Source organism: Diceros bicornis, chromosome 4 (assembly GCF_020826845.1).
Source record: "Diceros bicornis minor isolate mBicDic1 chromosome 4, mDicBic1.mat.cur, whole genome shotgun sequence".
NCBI lineage: Eukaryota > Metazoa > Chordata > Mammalia > Perissodactyla > Rhinocerotidae > Diceros > Diceros bicornis.
In genome coordinates, this window is record NC_080743.1 from 68,411,791 (window position 1) to 68,430,861 (window position 19,071).

At 36.3% G+C, this 19,071-nt stretch overlaps 1 protein-coding gene across 1 annotated transcript in view; it reads left to right on the forward strand.

Moving 5' to 3' along the window:
* The window catches only part of ATF6 (activating transcription factor 6), a gene marked incomplete at its 5' end in the record, with an annotated part of 211,042 nt that overhangs the window by 15,069 nt on the left and 176,902 nt on the right, over positions 1 to 19,071 (forward strand). Inside the window, 5 exons of the mRNA XM_058536922.1 lie at positions 1,727 to 1,814; positions 3,792 to 3,898; positions 10,967 to 11,096; positions 11,706 to 11,909; positions 18,081 to 18,301. Of these exons, the coding sequence (XP_058392905.1) occupies positions 1,727 to 1,814; positions 3,792 to 3,898; positions 10,967 to 11,096; positions 11,706 to 11,909; positions 18,081 to 18,301 (750 nt within the window). The remainder of the gene's footprint in view (positions 1 to 1,726; positions 1,815 to 3,791; positions 3,899 to 10,966; positions 11,097 to 11,705; positions 11,910 to 18,080; positions 18,302 to 19,071) is intronic.

Sequence of the window (19,071 nt, forward strand, 5' to 3'; positions counted from 1 at the left end):
TCTTTACTTGTGATTGGTCTATTCAGGTTCTCTATTTCTTCTTGGTTCAGTTTTGGGAGGTTGTATGAGTCTAGGAATTTATCCATTTCTTCTAGATTGACCAATTTGTTGGTATATAGTTTTTCATAGTATTCTCTTATAATCTTTTGTATTTCTGTGGTATCTGTTGTAATTTCTCCTTTTTCATTTCTAATTTTATTTACTTGAGCCTTCTCTCTTTTTTTCTTGGTGAGTCTGGCTAAGGGTTTGTCAATTTTGTTTATCTTCTCAAAGAACCAGCTCTTTGTTTCATTGATCCTTTCTACTGTTTTTTTTTATTTCAATTTCATTTACTTCTGCTCTGATTTTTATTATTTCCCTCCTTCTGCTAACTTTAGGCTTTGTTTGTTCTTTTTCTAATTCTGTTAGGTGTAGTTTGAGGTTGCTTATTGGGGCTTTTTCTTGTTTGTTAAGGTGGGCCTGTATTGCTATGAGTTTCCCTCTCAGGACCGCTTTTGCTGCATCCCATATGAGTTGGTACGGTATATTTTCATTTTCATTTGTCTCCAGATATGAGTTGATTTCTTCTTTAATTTCATCAATGATCCATTGGTTGTTTAGTAGCATGTTGTTGAGTCTCCACAGCTTTGTCACTTTCCTGGTATTTTCCTTGTAGTTGATTTCTAGCTTCATGGCATTATGGTTGGAAAAGATGCTTGTTATGATTTCAATCTTTTTAAATTTATATAAGCATGCCTTGTTTCCCAGCGTGTGGTCTATTGTTGAGAATGTTCCATGCACGCTTGAGAAGAATGTGTAATCTGCTGCGTTTGGATGGAGGGTCTATATATATATCTGTTAAGTCCATCTCATCAAGTTTTTCGTTTAAGTCCATTATTTCCTTATTGATTTTCTGTCTGGATGACCTGTCCATTGATGAGAGTGGGGTGTTAAGATCCCCTACTATTATTGTGTTGTTGTTAATATCTCCTTTTAGGTTTGTTAATAGTTGCTTTATGTACCTTGGTGCTCCTGTATTGGGTGCACAGAATATGCTTATATTTAAATTTAAAAAAATTTACCATCTAATTGAAAAGAAACTAAGAATTCCTCTAAGAGGTTTATTGACCCCTGTTTGAGAAAATTAGTTTCATCTTCTAGGATTAGACAAATTTTAGAAATTTGAAAAGTACAGAACAGTAGAAAAAAGAAGAAAATTACCCATCTTCCTATGGATCTCTTCCTTCTGGCATAACCATTTCAATATTTGGTATATTTGAAGGTTCATTTAAAGATTCTTTATGATTCCTGCATGTCTTTAGGATACATCTCTATTCTTTCCATTGTATTAGAGATGATGATGTAAATAGGCATTTGCTTTGACTTGTTTTCCTTATTGGCAATGGGAAAACTTATTTTGCTGAATCTCCCTTATGACAAAAGACATTTTGTGTTTCTTGAAATGGTCTGTTCCCATTGAAAAGAATGAGACCAACTGAATCTTGTAGATGTTGAATCCATTACCTCCTTCCTAGTTGTTACTGCTGTGCTGCAAATAATTGAGTTGGTTCATCTCTAGACTATCCAAGATGTATTCTCAAGATGAACCAATTGACTTAGAAAATTATTTTTACTAAGTTAGGTAATAGCGATTATGTTATTTATGGCAAATTGTGTCTGATAGTTTGATTTCTAGATGTATATATTTTATTATTCTAATATTCTTTTGCTGATTTGAAACCTACAGGAAAACAATTTTGATAATCTTGACTTTGATTTGGATTTGATGCCTTGGGAGACAGGCATTTGGGACATGAACAATCAATTCTGTACAGGTAATGATGTATTTTGTTGGTAAAAACTTTAAACGGATCCATGTTATTTTGTGGTTTGGTAATAGTCAAAATTAAGTGGGGTTATTGGATTACTTTGATGAGTTAAAAAATTCCAGAAACTATATATTCTACTTCTGGTGTGGCAGTGCATACATAAATTTCTTTCCAAAGTGGATATAAAGAATTTCATAGTTATGTTTCAGTCGCATAATGAATAAAGAATTTATATCTGAAATACTGATTTTGAATTATATATAATATCTGTATAAGAGATTAACCTATCTGAGAACCAGATAGAACTTAGAGAATCAAAGGGAAGATGCTTGGGGTTACCAGAACTTAGGAACTTGGTATAGGGGCTCCATGCATTTGATGTACATACTTCTGAGGAGTGGACACTACCTGGCTGATGCTAGTATCATTAAGGGGGCTTGATGAGGTGGGTTTTGGGTATGCCGAAAGAAGCTGGAACCTGGAGCAACTCACTTCTGGGATGAAACTGATGGGAGGATGAAGAAATCTCTTCTCCCCTTCTACCTTTTAGCTTCCTTCTAGTATCCCCTATTGACAGGACTTAAAAGGAAGCCAGCTGGAACATGTATTAATAATTTGCATCATAACTATAGGAGGTGGACTTAGAGCTGAGAGACAGTGGGTAAATAACCAGCACATTCTCCATCTAAATTGCAGTCCTCGCCACCCCTGCACTTCCTAGTTCCTTTATTTTATGTGTTTATATATCTTGCTCAATGCCTGTCTTTCCTCATAGAATATGTGCTACACAAGCCCAGTGTTCTGGTTACTATTGTTGTGTAACAAACTGCTCTAAAACTTACTGGCTTAAAACAACAAACATTTTATTATGCTCCCAGAATGTATGGGTCAGGGATTTGGACAGAGTGCACCAGAATAGCTTGTCTCTGCTCCATGATGTCCAGACCTCAACTGGGAAGATTTGAAGGCTGGAGTAAGCTTGGCATTTGGGAGCTAGAATTATCTTAAGATTTCTTCACTCACATGTCTGATTCCTGGTCTGGAATGACTTGAAGACTAGGACTACCGACTAGAATGCCTACATGTGGCCTTTCTGTATGGCTTGGCTTCCTCACAGCATGGTGGTCTCATGGTAGTCACACTTCGAAAGCTCAAATGTGAGTCTTCCAGCACACAAAGTGGAAGCTGCATTGCCTAATGTAACTCAGCCTTGTAATTCACATAGCATTACTTCCATACTCTATTGATTGAAGAAGTCATAAGACCACCTGATTCAAATGGAGGTGAAATAGACTCTACTTCTTGATGAGGAAGTGGCAAGATCATGTTTTAGAGGATCATGAGGGATGGTAGATATTTTGCAGCTAACTTTGGAAAACACAATCTGCTGCAGAGAGCGTTTCCTCCCCCATTGCTAGCCTGTTCTAAATTTGACACCTAGGAACACTGCCTGGGCGATAGTTGCTCAATAAATTTTAATAAATAAATTAGTAGTTCAAAAGATATGAACATTTTTGTGAGTTTTAATTGTATTTTCAAAAATGCTTTCCAAAATAATTCTTTCCTTTTTCTTATGTTTTACAGTTATTTTGGGAGGAATCTATAATTTTTTGCAAATGGTATACTATTCAAAAGGTAGAAAAATTCTACTCTATAGAGTAGAAAAATGTTTCCTTCCACTCTTGTTCCTCAGCCAACAAGTTCTGCTCTCCAGAAACAACCACTGTTACTAATTTCTTATGTTTATTCTTCCAGAGAATTAGTGCAGATGAGAGTAGATATATGTGTATACTCATGTATAATTACACAAATGGAAGCATACTAGATACACTGTGTTCTGCGTCTTGAATTTTCGCTTCATGAAATATTCTGGTGACCTTAGCTTCCATATGATTGAGTTTTAAGAGTAGATTTTACCTTCTTATTCGTTTTGTTTTGAGTTTATATTGTCCAGTGGTAAAATTTTTACTCCGTGTTTTTCAGTTAAAGATATTAAGGCAGAACCTCAGCCGCTTTCTCCGGCTTCCTCAAGTTGTTCAGTCTCATCTCCTCAGTCAGTGGACTCTTATTCTTCAACCCAGCATGTCCCTGTAAGTGACCGATCTCTTACGATGATTTTGGTTATAATGCTATGTGGAAAATATGTATATGGGGGAGGCAGTTAACATTCATTAAGTTTCACTGTGAGCCTTATTATCTCATTTAATCCAGAGGAAATTGAGTCTTGAGGCAGGGTCTTGGGGGAGATAGAATGTTGTTAGTCTCTTTGTTTTTGCCCTCCTTCCTCTGTGTTCTTATCTTGATAATTTCGTTGTTTCGTTTCAGTTTACCAGTGTCCAACATTTTTTTTTGTTTATTGCTTATTGTCTTTTCTCCCTGCTACCCTCTTCCTCCTCCCTATTAGAATATACTTTCTTTTTTTAAAGATTTTATTTATTTATTTATTTTTCCCCCTAAAGCCCCAGTAGATAGTTGTATGTCATAGCTGCACATCCTTCTAGTTGCTGTATGTGGGACGCGGCCTCAGCATGGCCAGAGAAGCAGTGCGTCGGTGCGCGCCCGGGATCCGAACCCGGGCCGCCAGCAGTGGAGTGCACGCACTTAACTGCTAAGCCATGGGGCCGGCCCTAGAATATACTTTCTTTGAGACTGTGGAAGACTGTAAGATGGTGTGTTTTTGTAACTCTTTAGCCATAGAACCTAGAATGGTCTCCTTAGTTCACGAATGCCTAGCACTACCTTTTGAATGGGCTAACGTTTTTATAAAAGTCTGGTAGCTCCTTAAAAATGCTTCTGTCCTCCATCCAGACAAAAGCTCTGAGGCCAGGAAAAGGAAGTACCAAAGGATTAAGGTACTTTTTGGAATGAGGAAAGAGAAAATATAAGAAGAAAAATTCAAATTAATATTTCAGTACATTGTATCTGCTGTAAATTGAGGTATCTTCATTCTGGGAGGCTCTACATCTAGTTAATTACTAAATCCTAAAGATGCTATCCACTTAATGTCTCCAGGATTCATCTTCTCTGCCCCTGCTAGGCTATCATCATCTCACCTGGATTAAGTCAATAGGATTTTAACTGCTCTCTCTGCCTCCTAATTCCCCAAACCTTTGTTAGCAGGGGAGTCTTCAAAAAGAAATCTTTCGAAGTCACAAATTTGATTGTATCAGTTTTTTGCTTAAAACATTTTAATAACTTCCCAACCCTTTTAAGGATGAAATTCAAATTCCCACTGTACTGGGCCCTCCATGATCTGGCTCCTGCTTACTTTTCTAGTCTTGTTTCTCACTCTCCCTTCCTAACCTCAGTCTCCCCTTAGCTTTCACCCTGATACAGAGGTCCTAGCTGAGAACTCTTATGTACTCCACTCATTCAACACCTGGGCCAAGCACTGTTCCAAACACTGGCAGTGAACAAGAGCAGTGAGATCTCTGCCCTTACAGTTTTAGGTTTTTGCACATACTCTTCCTTTTGCCCGGAATAGCCCCATTTTTTTTTCTTTCTTTGGAAACCTCCTATTCATCCTTTTAGTCTCAGTTCAAAAATTACTTCCTCTGTGAAGCTTTTCTCTGATTGTTACTATTGGAAGTTCTCTGTGGTCCCACAATTTCTCCAAAGGACTGGATTTTTTAAAATTTAATTTACTTTTGAAGTCAAAACTATCTAGCAAGGTATATTCACAGAGGCCTGATTTCTGTCTTTTCCTTTCCATCCTTTCTTACACAAAAGGTAGCATACTGTATACCCTGTTCTGCACCGTGCTTGTTTAACTTACTGTTATATCCTGGCAGTAACTCCAATTTCAGGATATAGGATCTTTTTCATTCCTTTTTATGGGAGCATAGCGTGGATATATCATTCTTTATTCAATGATTTCCTTATTGATGAACATTTGTGTTGTTTTCAGTCTTTTCCGGACTCAAATAATGCTGTAGTAAATAATTTGGTAGATAAGTCACTTGATGTTTTGCCAGGATATCTTTGGGATATATTCCTAGAAGTGAGATTGCTGAGATCAAGATGAATACGTTTGTAATGTTGCTGGTGATTGCCAGATTTTCCTCTGTAGGGTTGTACAGTTGTGCATTCTGACCAGCAGTATGTAAGGGGGCCAGTTTTCCCATCATCACTACATAGCATATTTTATTTTCTATTTCTTTTATCGTTAAGTGTGGTTCAACATCTTTTCACATATTTCATACAGATAAGGCCTATTTGCATTTCTTTTTTTATGAACCATCATTTCAAATTTTTGTCCATTTTTCTATTGGATTGTGTTGGTCTTTTTCTCTTCATTCAATTTTTTAAGTGCTTTATTGCATATTAGGATTATTAGTCCTTAGTTTCTGAAATAAATTACAAGTATTTTTTTCTCCAATTTGTCATTTGTCTTTAAGCTTTGTTTCTGGTGTTTATTTTCTCTAGGCATACGTTTTTCCATAGCCAAATTATCGATCTTTTATTGCTTCTTTTTTTTTTTTTATACTCAAAGGAGAGTTTTCATCACTCATAGGTTATAATATTTTTATTCTTGTTTTCTTGCTTATATTAATTTTTTGTTTAGAACAGTCTCAAACTTACAGAAATGTTATAAGTACCTTACAAAGAACTTTTTTTTCCTGAATCATTTGAGAGTAAGTTGCCAACCTGATGCCTTATTACCCTCAAGTACTTTAGTGTCTACTATAAGTCTTCTACAAGCAAGGAAATGTCTTATATAGCCACAATGCAACTATCAAAATCAGGAAACAAACATTAATGCATTACCATCATCTAATCCTCAACCACCATTTAGATTGTGCCAGTTGTCCCGAAGATGTCCTTTAGACTAGTGAAAGGATCTGGTTTAGAATCACACATTGCATTTGGTTATCTTCTCTCTTTAATCTACTTTGGTTGAAACAGTTCATTCTTCCTTGACTTTCATGACCTTGTCACTTCTGGAGATTAAAGACTAGCAGTTTTGTAGAATGTCCCTCAGTCTGATGTTTCCTCAAGATTAGATTCAACGGGCCGGCCCTGTGGCTTAGTGGTTAAATGCGCGTGCTCCGCTGCTGGCAGCCCGGGTTCGGAACTCCGGGCGCGCACCGACGCACCGCTTCTCTGGCCATGCTGAGGCCGGGTCCCACGTACAGCAACTGCAAGGATGTGCAGTTATAACATACAATTATCTACTGGGGCTTTGGGGGAAAAAATAAATAAATAAAATTAAAAAAAAAAAAAAAAGATTAGATTCAAGTTTTGTATCCATGGCAGGAATATTGCAGAAGCGATGCTGTGTCTTGTCTCATTTACGTTTTTTTTCTTTCTTTCTTTTTTTTTTTTTTTTTTGAGGAATATCAGCCCTGAGCTAACATCCATGCCAATCCTCCTCTTTTTGCTGAGGAAGACTGGCCCTGAGCTAACATCTATTGCCAATCCTCCTCCTTTTTTTTTTTTTTTTTCCCTTTTTCTCCCCAAAGCCCCAGTAGATAGTTGTATGTCATAGTTGCACATCCTGCTAGTTGCTGTATGTGGGACGCCACCTCAGCGTGGCTGGACAAGCGGTGCGTCGGTGCGAGCCCGGGAGCTGAACCTGGGCCCCCAGTAGCAGAGCGCGCGCACTTAACTGCTAAGCCACGGGGCCGGCCCCTCATTTACTTTTGATGAGATGGCACTCAATTTCAGTTTCTCTTAAATCTGATGAGGTTCACTTTGTTCACTTGGTTAAGGTGGTGTCTGCCAGGCTATTCTACTGTGAAGTTGGTCTTTCTCCCTTTGCCATAAATATTTTGTGAGGATATATGTAAAAATATCCTGTTTCTCATCAAACTTTAAATTTATTCTTTTATTTGTTTATATCAGTATGAACTCATAGTTTCCTATTTTATTCAACAGGTTATAATCCATTACTATGATTATTATTCTGATTCTTATGTTGTCCTGCATTTGGCCAGTGCCAGTCACTTCACACTGACTCCTATGTTCTTTTAACGTGTCTTTATTGGACTTTGACACCCTAAATCAGGCTGACCCAGTGTGGATACCCTTATCACCCTACTCTGACTCCTCTTGCCCGGCTGATGTTCTCCCCCTGCCACCCCAGCATGAACACCCCCACTACCCACCTTGAGGTCTGACGTTGCACCAGGCTGCCTCTCTACATGGGTGCTGATCTTGCTCTGCCCTGTCTAGTAGCTTTAGGATCAAATTATTCAGGGAGGAATATTTTCTAAGTGACTATTAATACATGTTTTTCATAAGGTTTTATTTTTGGTATTTAGATCTCTGATCCATTTGGAATTATTCTGGTATGTGCTGTGAGATACAAATCCAATTTTTGTTTTCCCAAATGACTATCAAAAGGATTGTTCCAATACCGTTTATTAAAAAGTTCATCTTTTTCTCACTGATTTCAACTTTGTGTATGTATTTTAAATTTATGTAAATAGTACTATATTAGATCTCTTTGTATTTCTTACTTTTAAAAATCAGCACAATGTTTTTAAGGTCAATTCATATTGCCCTGTATACATCAGTCTGTTGCGTCTAACTGCAGAACACTTGAAGTATATGTTCACTTCGGTTTACCTACACCACAATGAACATTGCCAAAACGTCCCCTTGTGGGCCAGTGTGAGAATTCCTATGGGATGTATGCCCGGGGTGAAATTGCTGGGGGGTAGTGTGTGCAGATACTTGATTTGACAGGTACTGCCATATTGCTCTCTAGGATAGCTGTAGTAGTCCACGGTCCTGTCAGCAGTGCTTGAGGATCCTTGTAACTTCTCTTCTCTGCTAATGCTTCCTGGCATTACCTGGCTTTCTCATTTTTGCCAGATGGTGTAAAGTTTTTTTTGTTGTTTGTTTTGTTTTAATTTGTATTTTTTTGCTTACTGATTGTTTTCAGCATTTCTTTACATGCTTATTGGCTTCTTGGATTTTTTTTCTTCTACCAATTGTTTATTCCTATCCTTTGCCAGTTTTTCTACTGAGTTTTTATTTTTCTTATTTATTTGCAAGAATTTCTTGTATATTTGAGATACTAAACTCTTATTGGCTTTAGACATTGCATATATTTTATTCCTTTCTATTATTTGTCTACTAGCTTTGTAGTCTTTATTTAGTAGAAAGTCTTAATTTTGAATTAATCAGATTCATCTTTTTTTTTCTTTGTGTTTTGTGGGGTTTTTTTGAAGTTTTATTTAAGAAGTCCTTCTCTGCTTGCAAGCCACAAAGATGTTCTCTTGCATTTTCTTCTAGTAACTGTATGGTTTACCTTTCACATTTAGATTTCTTAATACCTTTAGAGTTGACCTTAATATGTGGTGTTAGGTAGGAATCTAGTTTTAATTTTCTCTATGTAAGTGAACCAATTTTCCCAATTGTATCACCTTTATAATTATTCTATTAAAGAATATTATATATCTCTCTTACTCAAATTTTCTTTTATGCTTCTCATTTAAGTTTTGTAGTTTTGTTCATATAGGTCCTGCACATTTCTTAGAAAATTAATTCGTAAGTATTTTATAATTGTTATTATAATTGTGAGTGAACTATTTTTCATATTTTCTAAATGATTATTAATACAATATCTTCATAGTGAAATATTTTTTCAGTTGGTTTCTTATATGTGTTCCAAGTAGGCAGCATATCACTTTGCAGACAAAGGCACTTCTGTCCCTTCTATTTGAATATTTATTCCTTTTATTTCATTTTCTAGTATAACTGTGTTTGCTAGAATTACAGAAAAAGTAATTATTTGTTCCTTGTCTTGACTTTAATGGTAATGCATTTAGTATTTCACCATGAAGTATGACTTTGGCTGTACAACTGTGTATAGCTTTTTTTTAATGTTAAGAAAGCATTCCTCTAATCTTTGTTTTCTTGGACTTTTATGGGGAATACTTGCTGAATTTTATCAAATACCTTTTAAGCATCTAAGGCCATGAAGAGAGTAGTTTCCTATCGTACCCTGTGTTTTTCCAGATATATTACAGTATTCTCTGTAAGGTTCATATAACCCAGCTTGTGGCTACACGCTGAGTAGGTGTTAAGGATGAAGGAATGAAGCAATTCTCATTCTCACCAGCATGACTGAGAGTGACCGTTTCTCCCATATTCTCTCTAGGTCGTTTAAATTTTTTCTTATCTGATGATCAAAAAAAAAATTTTTTCTTTTAAATGTGCCGTTGGCTACGATTTGCATTTCCTTTCAGTGAAATGGCTGTTCCTGTCCTTTGTCCATTTTTGGCAAATATTTTCTCCCAATATGTATCTTTTAACTTTGCTTATGGTCTGTTTTTCATTATAAAATATTTTTAATAATTATTTGTTCAAGTCTATTTCTTTTTTCCCTTATGGTTTCTGGATTTTGTGACTTAAGGGGGACTACATCATGCTGAGAGTAACAAGTATTCTCTTAACTTTTCTTTTAATAATCTTATGGATTATTTTGAAGTTGGTATGATGTATGTATGTATGCCTATTCCATTATTATACATAACATCTTTTTGTCTTGAAATTGAAACGCTACCTTTACCCTATGTTAAGTTTATTTATGCTAACAAAATGAGACAGATCCACTGAATGTTAAAAGACTTTTGGAAAATTTTAATATTATCTTCATATATCTCTGTATTATCAATTTACCCATGAAAGAACGTAGCCCTGCTACTTTCAGTGTTTTTCTTTCAAAACATTGGGAACAAAGCCAGTGTTAATAAATAGAAAAGGATAAAAATAGTAAGAATTGTTTGCTTTTGAGATTCTTGTAAGACTGAATAAGAGATTGTGGGGAAAGGATATTGGCATTTTAACTCTAGCCTTAAAATAATGCTAAATGTTTGTATGACTAGGAACCAAGTAAAATATAAAATTTGTGGGAGGAAATGTAGAAGCAAATCAGATCAGTGATTCATCTCTTTAATGTAAGAGGATGACATAGACATAGTCTGTATTTTGAGTTATTTTTTCCTTTAGTATTGATGGATAGTGTTTATTTATCCATAGTCTCAGTACTTAAAATACATAGTTTCTGATACATCACATCTTTGCCTTGAAGTTGTCTTGAAGTGTTTCTCTGTTTATATATGGATCTTACCTCTCTTTCTAAGCAATTTTATGCTCAAGGATTGTATTCTTCTGCATGAATTTGTTTGTGTTTTGTTTTGCTACAGGAGGAGTTGGATTTGTCTTCTACTTCCCAGATGTCTCCCCTTTCCTTATATGGTGAAAGCTCTAATAGTCCCTCCTCAGCAGAGCAACTGAAGGAAGATAAGCCCATCATTGGTCCTAGGAAAGGAACTGGTATTACTCCATCTCCTAACTTCTGTTATTTCTATTTTAGACTGAGCTTAGGTTCCATTTCTTGAAAGAAAATGTTGGATTACATGTATATTTATTAAGCGGGCTTGCTATTTTTAAATTGGTGGACCTATTTTGTTGGTTATGGATGATTAATGTGGAAGGGAAAGGGAAAATAATCTTCTTTGGTTGTCTTATCTATCTATCTTTATAGGTGAAAGGTATTTTAAAATAGACTCAGGGCCTCATCATCTTCAGGAGAGATTTCAAAGTTTCAGTTCAAGATATTGAATGTGAGGGCAATTTGGCTGTGCCAGTTGTTATCTCATTACCTCATTAATCTCTAGGCTTTACTCAGTGATTTTAATTATTCTCCTTTACCAGCTCGTGTATCTCATTCCCAAAGCTGCAGCTTGGTGAAAAGGGAGACCTCAGATTAAGGACTTTTCTTCAGTCCTTTAAGATATAGAGTAGCTATGCTTAAACTCCAATTAAAGATAGTTACTCAGAGGTCAAGATAATGTGTAGAGAAAGGTGTGTAATAGAATCTGTTTTCTAGGAATTGCTGAATTGTCTTCAGATTGATTTGTGGTTTGTTTTGTTTTTCTTCAGTAAATGGACTGACTCCAAAGAAAAACATTCAGATGAATTCAAAACCTTCAATTCAACCCAAGCCTTTATTACTTCCAGCAGCACCCAAGACTCAAACAAACTCCAGCGTTCCAGCGAAAACCATCATTATTCAGACACTACCAACACTCATGCCATTGGCAAAGCAGCAACCAATTATCAGTATACATCCTGCACCTGCTAAAGGTACCTAAGTGAAATTTGAGGCTGTGTATGTTTAATTGGAGGGCACTAAGGCTTGTCATATGGTTTGTTTTAATTCAGGTTATAATTTCTGAGCACATGCTGTGTGTCAGGAATTGTCCTTGGTTCTGAGGATGTTGCAGAGTTGACTAATATGTGGTTCCTGTCCTTACAAGGGAGGTAGCTATCCAGATCAATTACATCTGATACTTCTTTTTTTTTTTACAGTGTTAATTATCAAAACACCTATCTCTGAGACTTGTCATTTTATATAACCACTTGTAGTAAAGAAGAAAATCTGGGAAACTTTCTTGGTGCCATTTTATTCTGAGATTTTTGTGTCTATGAACTTTTTTTGTTTTTAAGGATAGGTCAGTATTTAAAATCATAAGGTCCATTTCAGGTCTAATAGGGGTGTTTTGGCAATAGAATCAGGCTCTTAATCTCTGAGGAGGTGGCATGGTTTGTAAACCTGATCTTCTATGGGGCATTAGGAAGAGACCTGAACCCTCTCTTCAACTAGTTAAGAATGTGTGTGTTTCTATATTTTATCCACCAGATGGCCTCACTTACTTGATTCTACAAGAAGTTGAGGTCAGTATTGAAAGAAGTTCAAATTTGAGGATCTAGTACTATTCAGATATAGGAATAATTTGCACATGGAGAGCTCTTAGACAGATTATTCATCATCATACTCATCCTGATATGTGTCCACATCACTAAAGGAAAACTTGTGCAGCATTCTTTCCCTGGATTTAGCTTGTTGGCACCAAGTAGGACTAGGTGTTAATGGGGTATGGGTTGTAAATAAACACCAACAATTACATTTGCTTTTATGGCTGTATTTCCAGCTATGGATTGTTCACTCATTTCTTTGGAGCATGGTTTTAATGAGGGCAAGGTCATATATTCGATTTCCAGGTACTCTGTTAGCTTTATTCTATTCCATGGTCATAGATAATATGACATTGATGAAAAAAAGAACTAAGTGAGAGACTGGATGGATCAGTGAAAATCCATCAATCAGTCCCTACCAAACAAACAAAGAAACCAACCTGAAATTCCTGCCCTCCCTATAGAGGGTCAAAACTGCTGCCTTTTTCATGGAAAAATAGCAGTCCTGTTGAATGGGTATTCTTATGGTCTGTGAATGGATGTTAAGTGTTCATGAACTTGAAATAAAATGCAAGATTTAGTGTATGTTCATATGTGGATTTTTCTAGGGATAGTCTCTAAAACTTTCATCAGAGTCTCAAAAGGGTCTTTTTCCCAAAGGCTAAGAATTTAAACTTGTGAAGAACCTCATTATAGTTCCCATAAGCTGTTAAAACACATGTATAAAAAGTAAAAGTCTGGGGCCGGCCTGGTGGTGTAATGATTAATTTCGGTGCACTCTGCTTTGGCAGCCCAGGTTCATGGGTTTGGATCCCAGGCGCAGACCTACACCACTCATCAAGCCATGCAGTGGTGGTGACCCACATACAAAATACAGGAAGATTGGCACAGATGTTAGCTCAGAGCCAATCTTCCTCAAGCAAAAAGAGGAAGATTGACAACAGATGTTAGCTTAGGGCCAATCTTCCTCACCAAAAAAAAATAAAAAGAAAAGTCTGACATTAATATGATTAGTGTGTAAAGCAAGGGGTATTCCTAAGAATTAGCTCTTAGCAGACCATTGGCTATGTTTGAGTGATAGAAGATCTTACCTACAGCAAGAAGACAAACTGTTCTTTTCTGAGCAGTTTATCAGTTTCAGAAACCTGAATCATACATTATTTAGAACTTCAGTGCTTTCCCATTATCTGAAGATAGTACTTATTTTGGGGGAGCATATGCTAATACAAGACACTTGTCTGTTTTTATAGTACAATCTAGAGAGGTGGTATTATTTAAGTGTTTGTCTTCCATTTACTTGAGAATGGAGAGGGAGAAAGATGGGAAATATAGGAGATGCATTTTACAGTTAATCCGTGTAAGTATCAGTAGTCAATATTTTACCATTAAACAAGAAGAAGTAATTCTTACAGGATTAAGTGCAAATTCTCTAGCTTAGAATGTAAAACCCATCATGCTTTGGCTCAGTTTAGTTTTCTAAGTATCACTCCTTTCTAAAAACCCCCTCTTCTAGCCCAACTAATCTGGCCATTGTCCTTTGAGTTCTCTTGTTTTCCTAGATTCTTGGCTCATACCATCCTATCTGCCTGAAACAATTCGGCCTACTTCTACATCTAAGTCCTATATATCCGTTAAGACTGTTATGAGTATTGCAGGTGAGAGGTGATGAAAGCCTGGAATATCAGTGAAAGTGGAGATCAGGATAGAGAGTAGAGATGTTAAAAAGTGTAGAATCAGAGGACTTGGTAGTTGGATGGTGTAGAAGGGGGTGGAGGATAGAGAAGAAGGTATCCTCTCTTGGGCTTTTTGGGTAGATGATAGTGCAAATCATTGAAATGGAGGATAGGGGTAAAATAACCAGCCCCAGGTCATTCTGCTAGTGAGAGGTAGAGTCAGAACTTGAGTCCAGGTGGTCTGGCTCAGAGTCTATGTAATTAATCACTGTACTATATTGCCTCTAAAAGAATGCTGAGATGTGGTCCTTGATCTCAAGAATTCTACTGTCTAATTGAGGAGTTAACAAATTTACGTAGTTAAATAACAGTAACTATGAGAACTAATGAATTAATAATACATGCAAAGCCCTTGTGAAGCTATTATTATACAGAAGAGGAGATTAATTATAATAATAATAATAGTAAATAATAGCTAACATTTAAGCTCTTACTATGTGCCAGACTCTGTTCTAAGTGCTTTAGTGCATTATCTTATTTAATCCTTATATCATCTCTGTGAGGATAGGTGCTATTATTATCTCCATTTTATAGATGAGAAAATAAAGACACAAATTATTAACCCAAAGTCACATAGCTATACTATTTTAGACAAAGTAGGCATTCAATAAATGTTTGATACATAGTTTGAAATCTTTGAAGAAAACTGAAAAGGAAGCACTGACTACCACAATCAGTGAGTCATAGGTAGTCAAAAGTATCCAGTGTTGCATCCAGCCGTGTTCCATTAAGGGGGATTTGCATGTAACACCAAAGAAGATTTTGAACATGCTGAAATGGATAAACAGCCATTTGGTGTGTCCTTTTTAACTGTTTCCACACCAGGAACAGTAGTGACTCAGTTCAGCTGCTAGCTGTTGAAGGCCCCAGACAGTCCTTTGCATTGCATTTTGTCATCTGGTGAGCATCTAGCAGGTCAGTGTTGAGCAAGTCGCCATGAGTTTTTAGTTCTTTTTCTTGAATATATTATAATAGAAATTTAGTTGTTTCTCCCCATTCTGTCTTGAACCCAAACATGCCTAGAATATTTAGAGGATCTTTGCTTTAGATGCTGGATAATTTGAGGATAGTTGGGCGCTCTGGGATGAAAGGGCTTGATGTGCATTATGGAAAAAAAGGAGACAGCAGTGGCTGGGTAGGACTTGGAGCCATATCTGGTGCACAGACTTTGCCTGGGTATTGCTCCATCTTCCTCGCTCCGTAATGCGGTTCTCTCAGCAAGGGGATGGTGATAACTGAACAATAGACAGTACAGACTTGGATTATTTTTCTAAATTAGTTTTAAGAAATATTACAAAGCCATCTGCGTGTGTTACCTGCCAATGCTTTAAATTTGTAACTGGCGCTAGAAGTGGGATGGCTTAATTCGACATGACTTAATTCTTTATGTTTACCATCTCCTCCATTGTTTGGAATAGTCCCCAAATTCATTGAACAGTGTTTAGTTTTTTGGGGTCTTTTTATTGTAATTTTTAAACTTAGAAGATGTGGAACACTGCTTCCGATAATGCTCTTTTACAAAGTATGGGTTTAAGTCAGTGGTTCTCAACCTGCAGACTGTGGACCCTGGGGCATGGGTGGTGGGAGCAGTAGCCTTTGGCGTTTTTTTTTTTAATAATTTTATTTATTTATTTTTTTTCCCCCCAAAGCCCCAGTAGATAGTTGTATATCATACTGCACATCCTTCTAGTTGCTGTATGTGGGTCGTGGCCTCAGCATGGCCGGAGAAGTGGTGCGTCGGTGTGCGCCCGGGATCCAAACCCGGGCCACCAGCAGCGGAGCGCGCGCACTTAACCGCTAAGCCACGGGGCCGGCCTGCCTTTGGCGTTTTTTAAGACATCTGCAAATCCATATTTGTAGCAAGCATTTTTGTAGACTGAATAAATAATTTGTTTCATACATATTTGTACTACTGTTTTTCCAATTTTTTGGCTCTACTTCTGATTAATAAACTACAGATTCATCTAAAATCATTACTAAATTCTTAATAGCTTTTCTCATCATGTATTTTCTCAATCCACAGAAACTTAAAGGACAATCATGATCATCTTGGATGACCATGATATTTTTTGATATAAAAGAAGAGTACTTATATTCAGGGTGGGAACCCTTGGTTTAAGTTTTACATGATGATGAGTATGTCTTTTCGTAGTACCAAATTCACTGTAATTTCTTAATAAGTGTTATTAAAAAACCTAACACTTGGGGCCAGCCTGGTGGCTAGTGGTTAAGTTCGCGCCCTCCACTTCAGCGGCCCAGGATTCGTGGGTTTGGATCCGAGGCACGGAACTACGCACTGCTTATCAAGCCATGCTGTGGGGGCATCCCATATACAAAATGGAGGAAGATGGGCATGGTTGTTAGCCCAGGGCCAGTATTCCGTAGCAAAAAAAAAAAAAGACGAGGATTGACAACAGATGTTAGCTCAGGGCTAACCTTCCTCACCAAAAAGAAAAAAACAAAACCTAACACTTGGTCATCTGCTATTTATTTTATTTATTAATTATTTTTATTTGCATATTTGGCCTAAGCATATTTATATCTGCTTATGAGTCATTTTCTCACTTTATATGTTTTTATTTCATAAAAGAAGTTATTCCAAGGGAAAATGAGGAAATAAAAATGTTTAGTGATCGTTTGTGCCCAAGTAAATTGTACATATTACAAATCTGTGAAATTATTTTTCAATCTTTTTTACTAATTTACTAATTTTGGATAAAATGCTATTAATCAAATTCTACCACTTTTAGTATGCTTTTTGAGGCCATCTAAAACATAAATACTTTGAGTTTATAGAAGTGATTTTTTTTTAAGCTAAGACAGATGTTTTTAACAAACAGGTGTTCTGCAGCATTATTTTGATTTTTAGTTTTCCTTGATCCTTTGAAAAACTGAGCTGAGTTTTACATGGGTCATGTTACACTATCTGAAAGTATAATCCTTTTTTTTTCCTTAAAGAAGAGTTATAGATATGTATAAAATTTTGGTTGCCGGTTACTGTGGTACCTTTATTTTGCTGGATAGGCTCGAGCAGCTGTGGATATTAGGCAGGGCTTTCAACAGCTTATAAAATTGGCCAGATCTGAAAGGAAACACTCAGTAGACAAGTAAAATTTTTAATAGACCAATGTTATGAGTTGTATGAGTCTTCTTTAGGTTAATGTTGCTAATTCTTCTCAGATTAGCATAATTTTAAAATAATGTTAAATGTGAAGATTAAGAAAAGATTCGTAGGCCATTTGGGGGGAGAGTGGAGTTGGTATTATCTACAGCCTATTTTAAATTACAGATTTATGTTTCCTGTACATGTTAACTAAGAATTCATCTCAAATGGTTTCAACATTTTTGATATTTGTAGCCTCTTGTTCTTCCACATATTGAGTTACTGAATCTCTGGTAGTATATTTTTAGTGTTGTATGTATTTCTAAATCTCATTAATTTAAAATATATGGTTCTCTGTGTTCAGTATAAAAGGTTTGTTATTTATAATATGAAAAATCCTTTTAGCACTAATAAATTTCAGAGGTTAATACTTGGAGAAATCTTAGCAAATTTGATATGTGTGTAGTTGAGAAAAAAATATGAAAGTATATAGTTAATGATGACTTCAAAGGGCACAAATTTAGTTGGTTTCGTTAAAAACACAACAACAACAACAGTCACCATAAGTGTGTGCTGCTATTGAGTGTGTTTTAATTGGTGGTTTCAAATCCCTCAGTGTGGTCTTACCTGTTAGATCTGCGGAAGAGACCTGAATGTTAAACAGCTTCCCCTGCTGCAGTAGTTAGGCACACTCTGATTCCTTTTCTTTTTTCTCTACCGCAGGTCAGACTGTAGTGCTCTCTCAGCCTACCGTGGTACAACTTCAGGCACCTGGAGTTCTGCCCTCTCCTCAGCCAGTCCTTACTGTTGCTGGCGGAGCCACACAGCTCCCTAATCATGTGGTGAATGTGGTACCGGCCCCCGTGGCGAATAGCCCAGTGAATGGAAAACTGACTGTGACTAAACCTGTCCTACAAAGTACCATGAGAAGTGTGGGCTCAGATGTAAGTTTTAAAATTTAGCGCTTTTTTAGTACCTGATTTAAAAAACAAAAACAAAAACAAAACACACTTTTTTGTTTTTGTTGCCTTGTTTTTGTTTTTTAAAGTTTGTTATATTGTTGCAAATGTGCTGAAATTGTACATCCAGTCTTTTGTGGAAAATTAGGGTAAGGCTTATATTAGAATCTAAGTGAAAAGGTTTTAAAAAATCTGAAGTGGTTTGAGGAAAAGAGAAGTATGCATACCTCTCTCTTCTTTAACTCTTTCTTTTGAACTCTCTTACCACATTCCTCAAGCCCCTCCCCCCAAACCCAATCATACACTAGTATTTTACAGGATTCTTTCATGTTTTCTGATTGAAATATTTTTGGCAACTCCCTAGATAAGAGTCTGTAGACTACTTTTTAGTCAGGGTTTATATTTACCTTCTCTCTTGACTTATTGAAGGGTTTTCACCACTGCATAATGATGACTTGCTACTCTTAGGAATTCTCTTAATGATTTTTTTGGTACTTTCCCATCTTTGAAAACCTTCAAATTTTCTAGCATGTTGTAGTGATTTTTTTGTAATTTATAAATCACAGAAAGTTTCCTAAGATCTGTTATTTCCTAAAACCAGTTATAGCACTTCCCAGCTAATTCGTGCATTCTTTAGAAGTGATACAAAATACCTCATGTTATGTATTCAACAGTAATTGAACATCATAGACCTAAAGTTTAATGAAAGTTAAAATCAAATACTCTAACTGGATTCTCTAAAATTGTGATTGGGA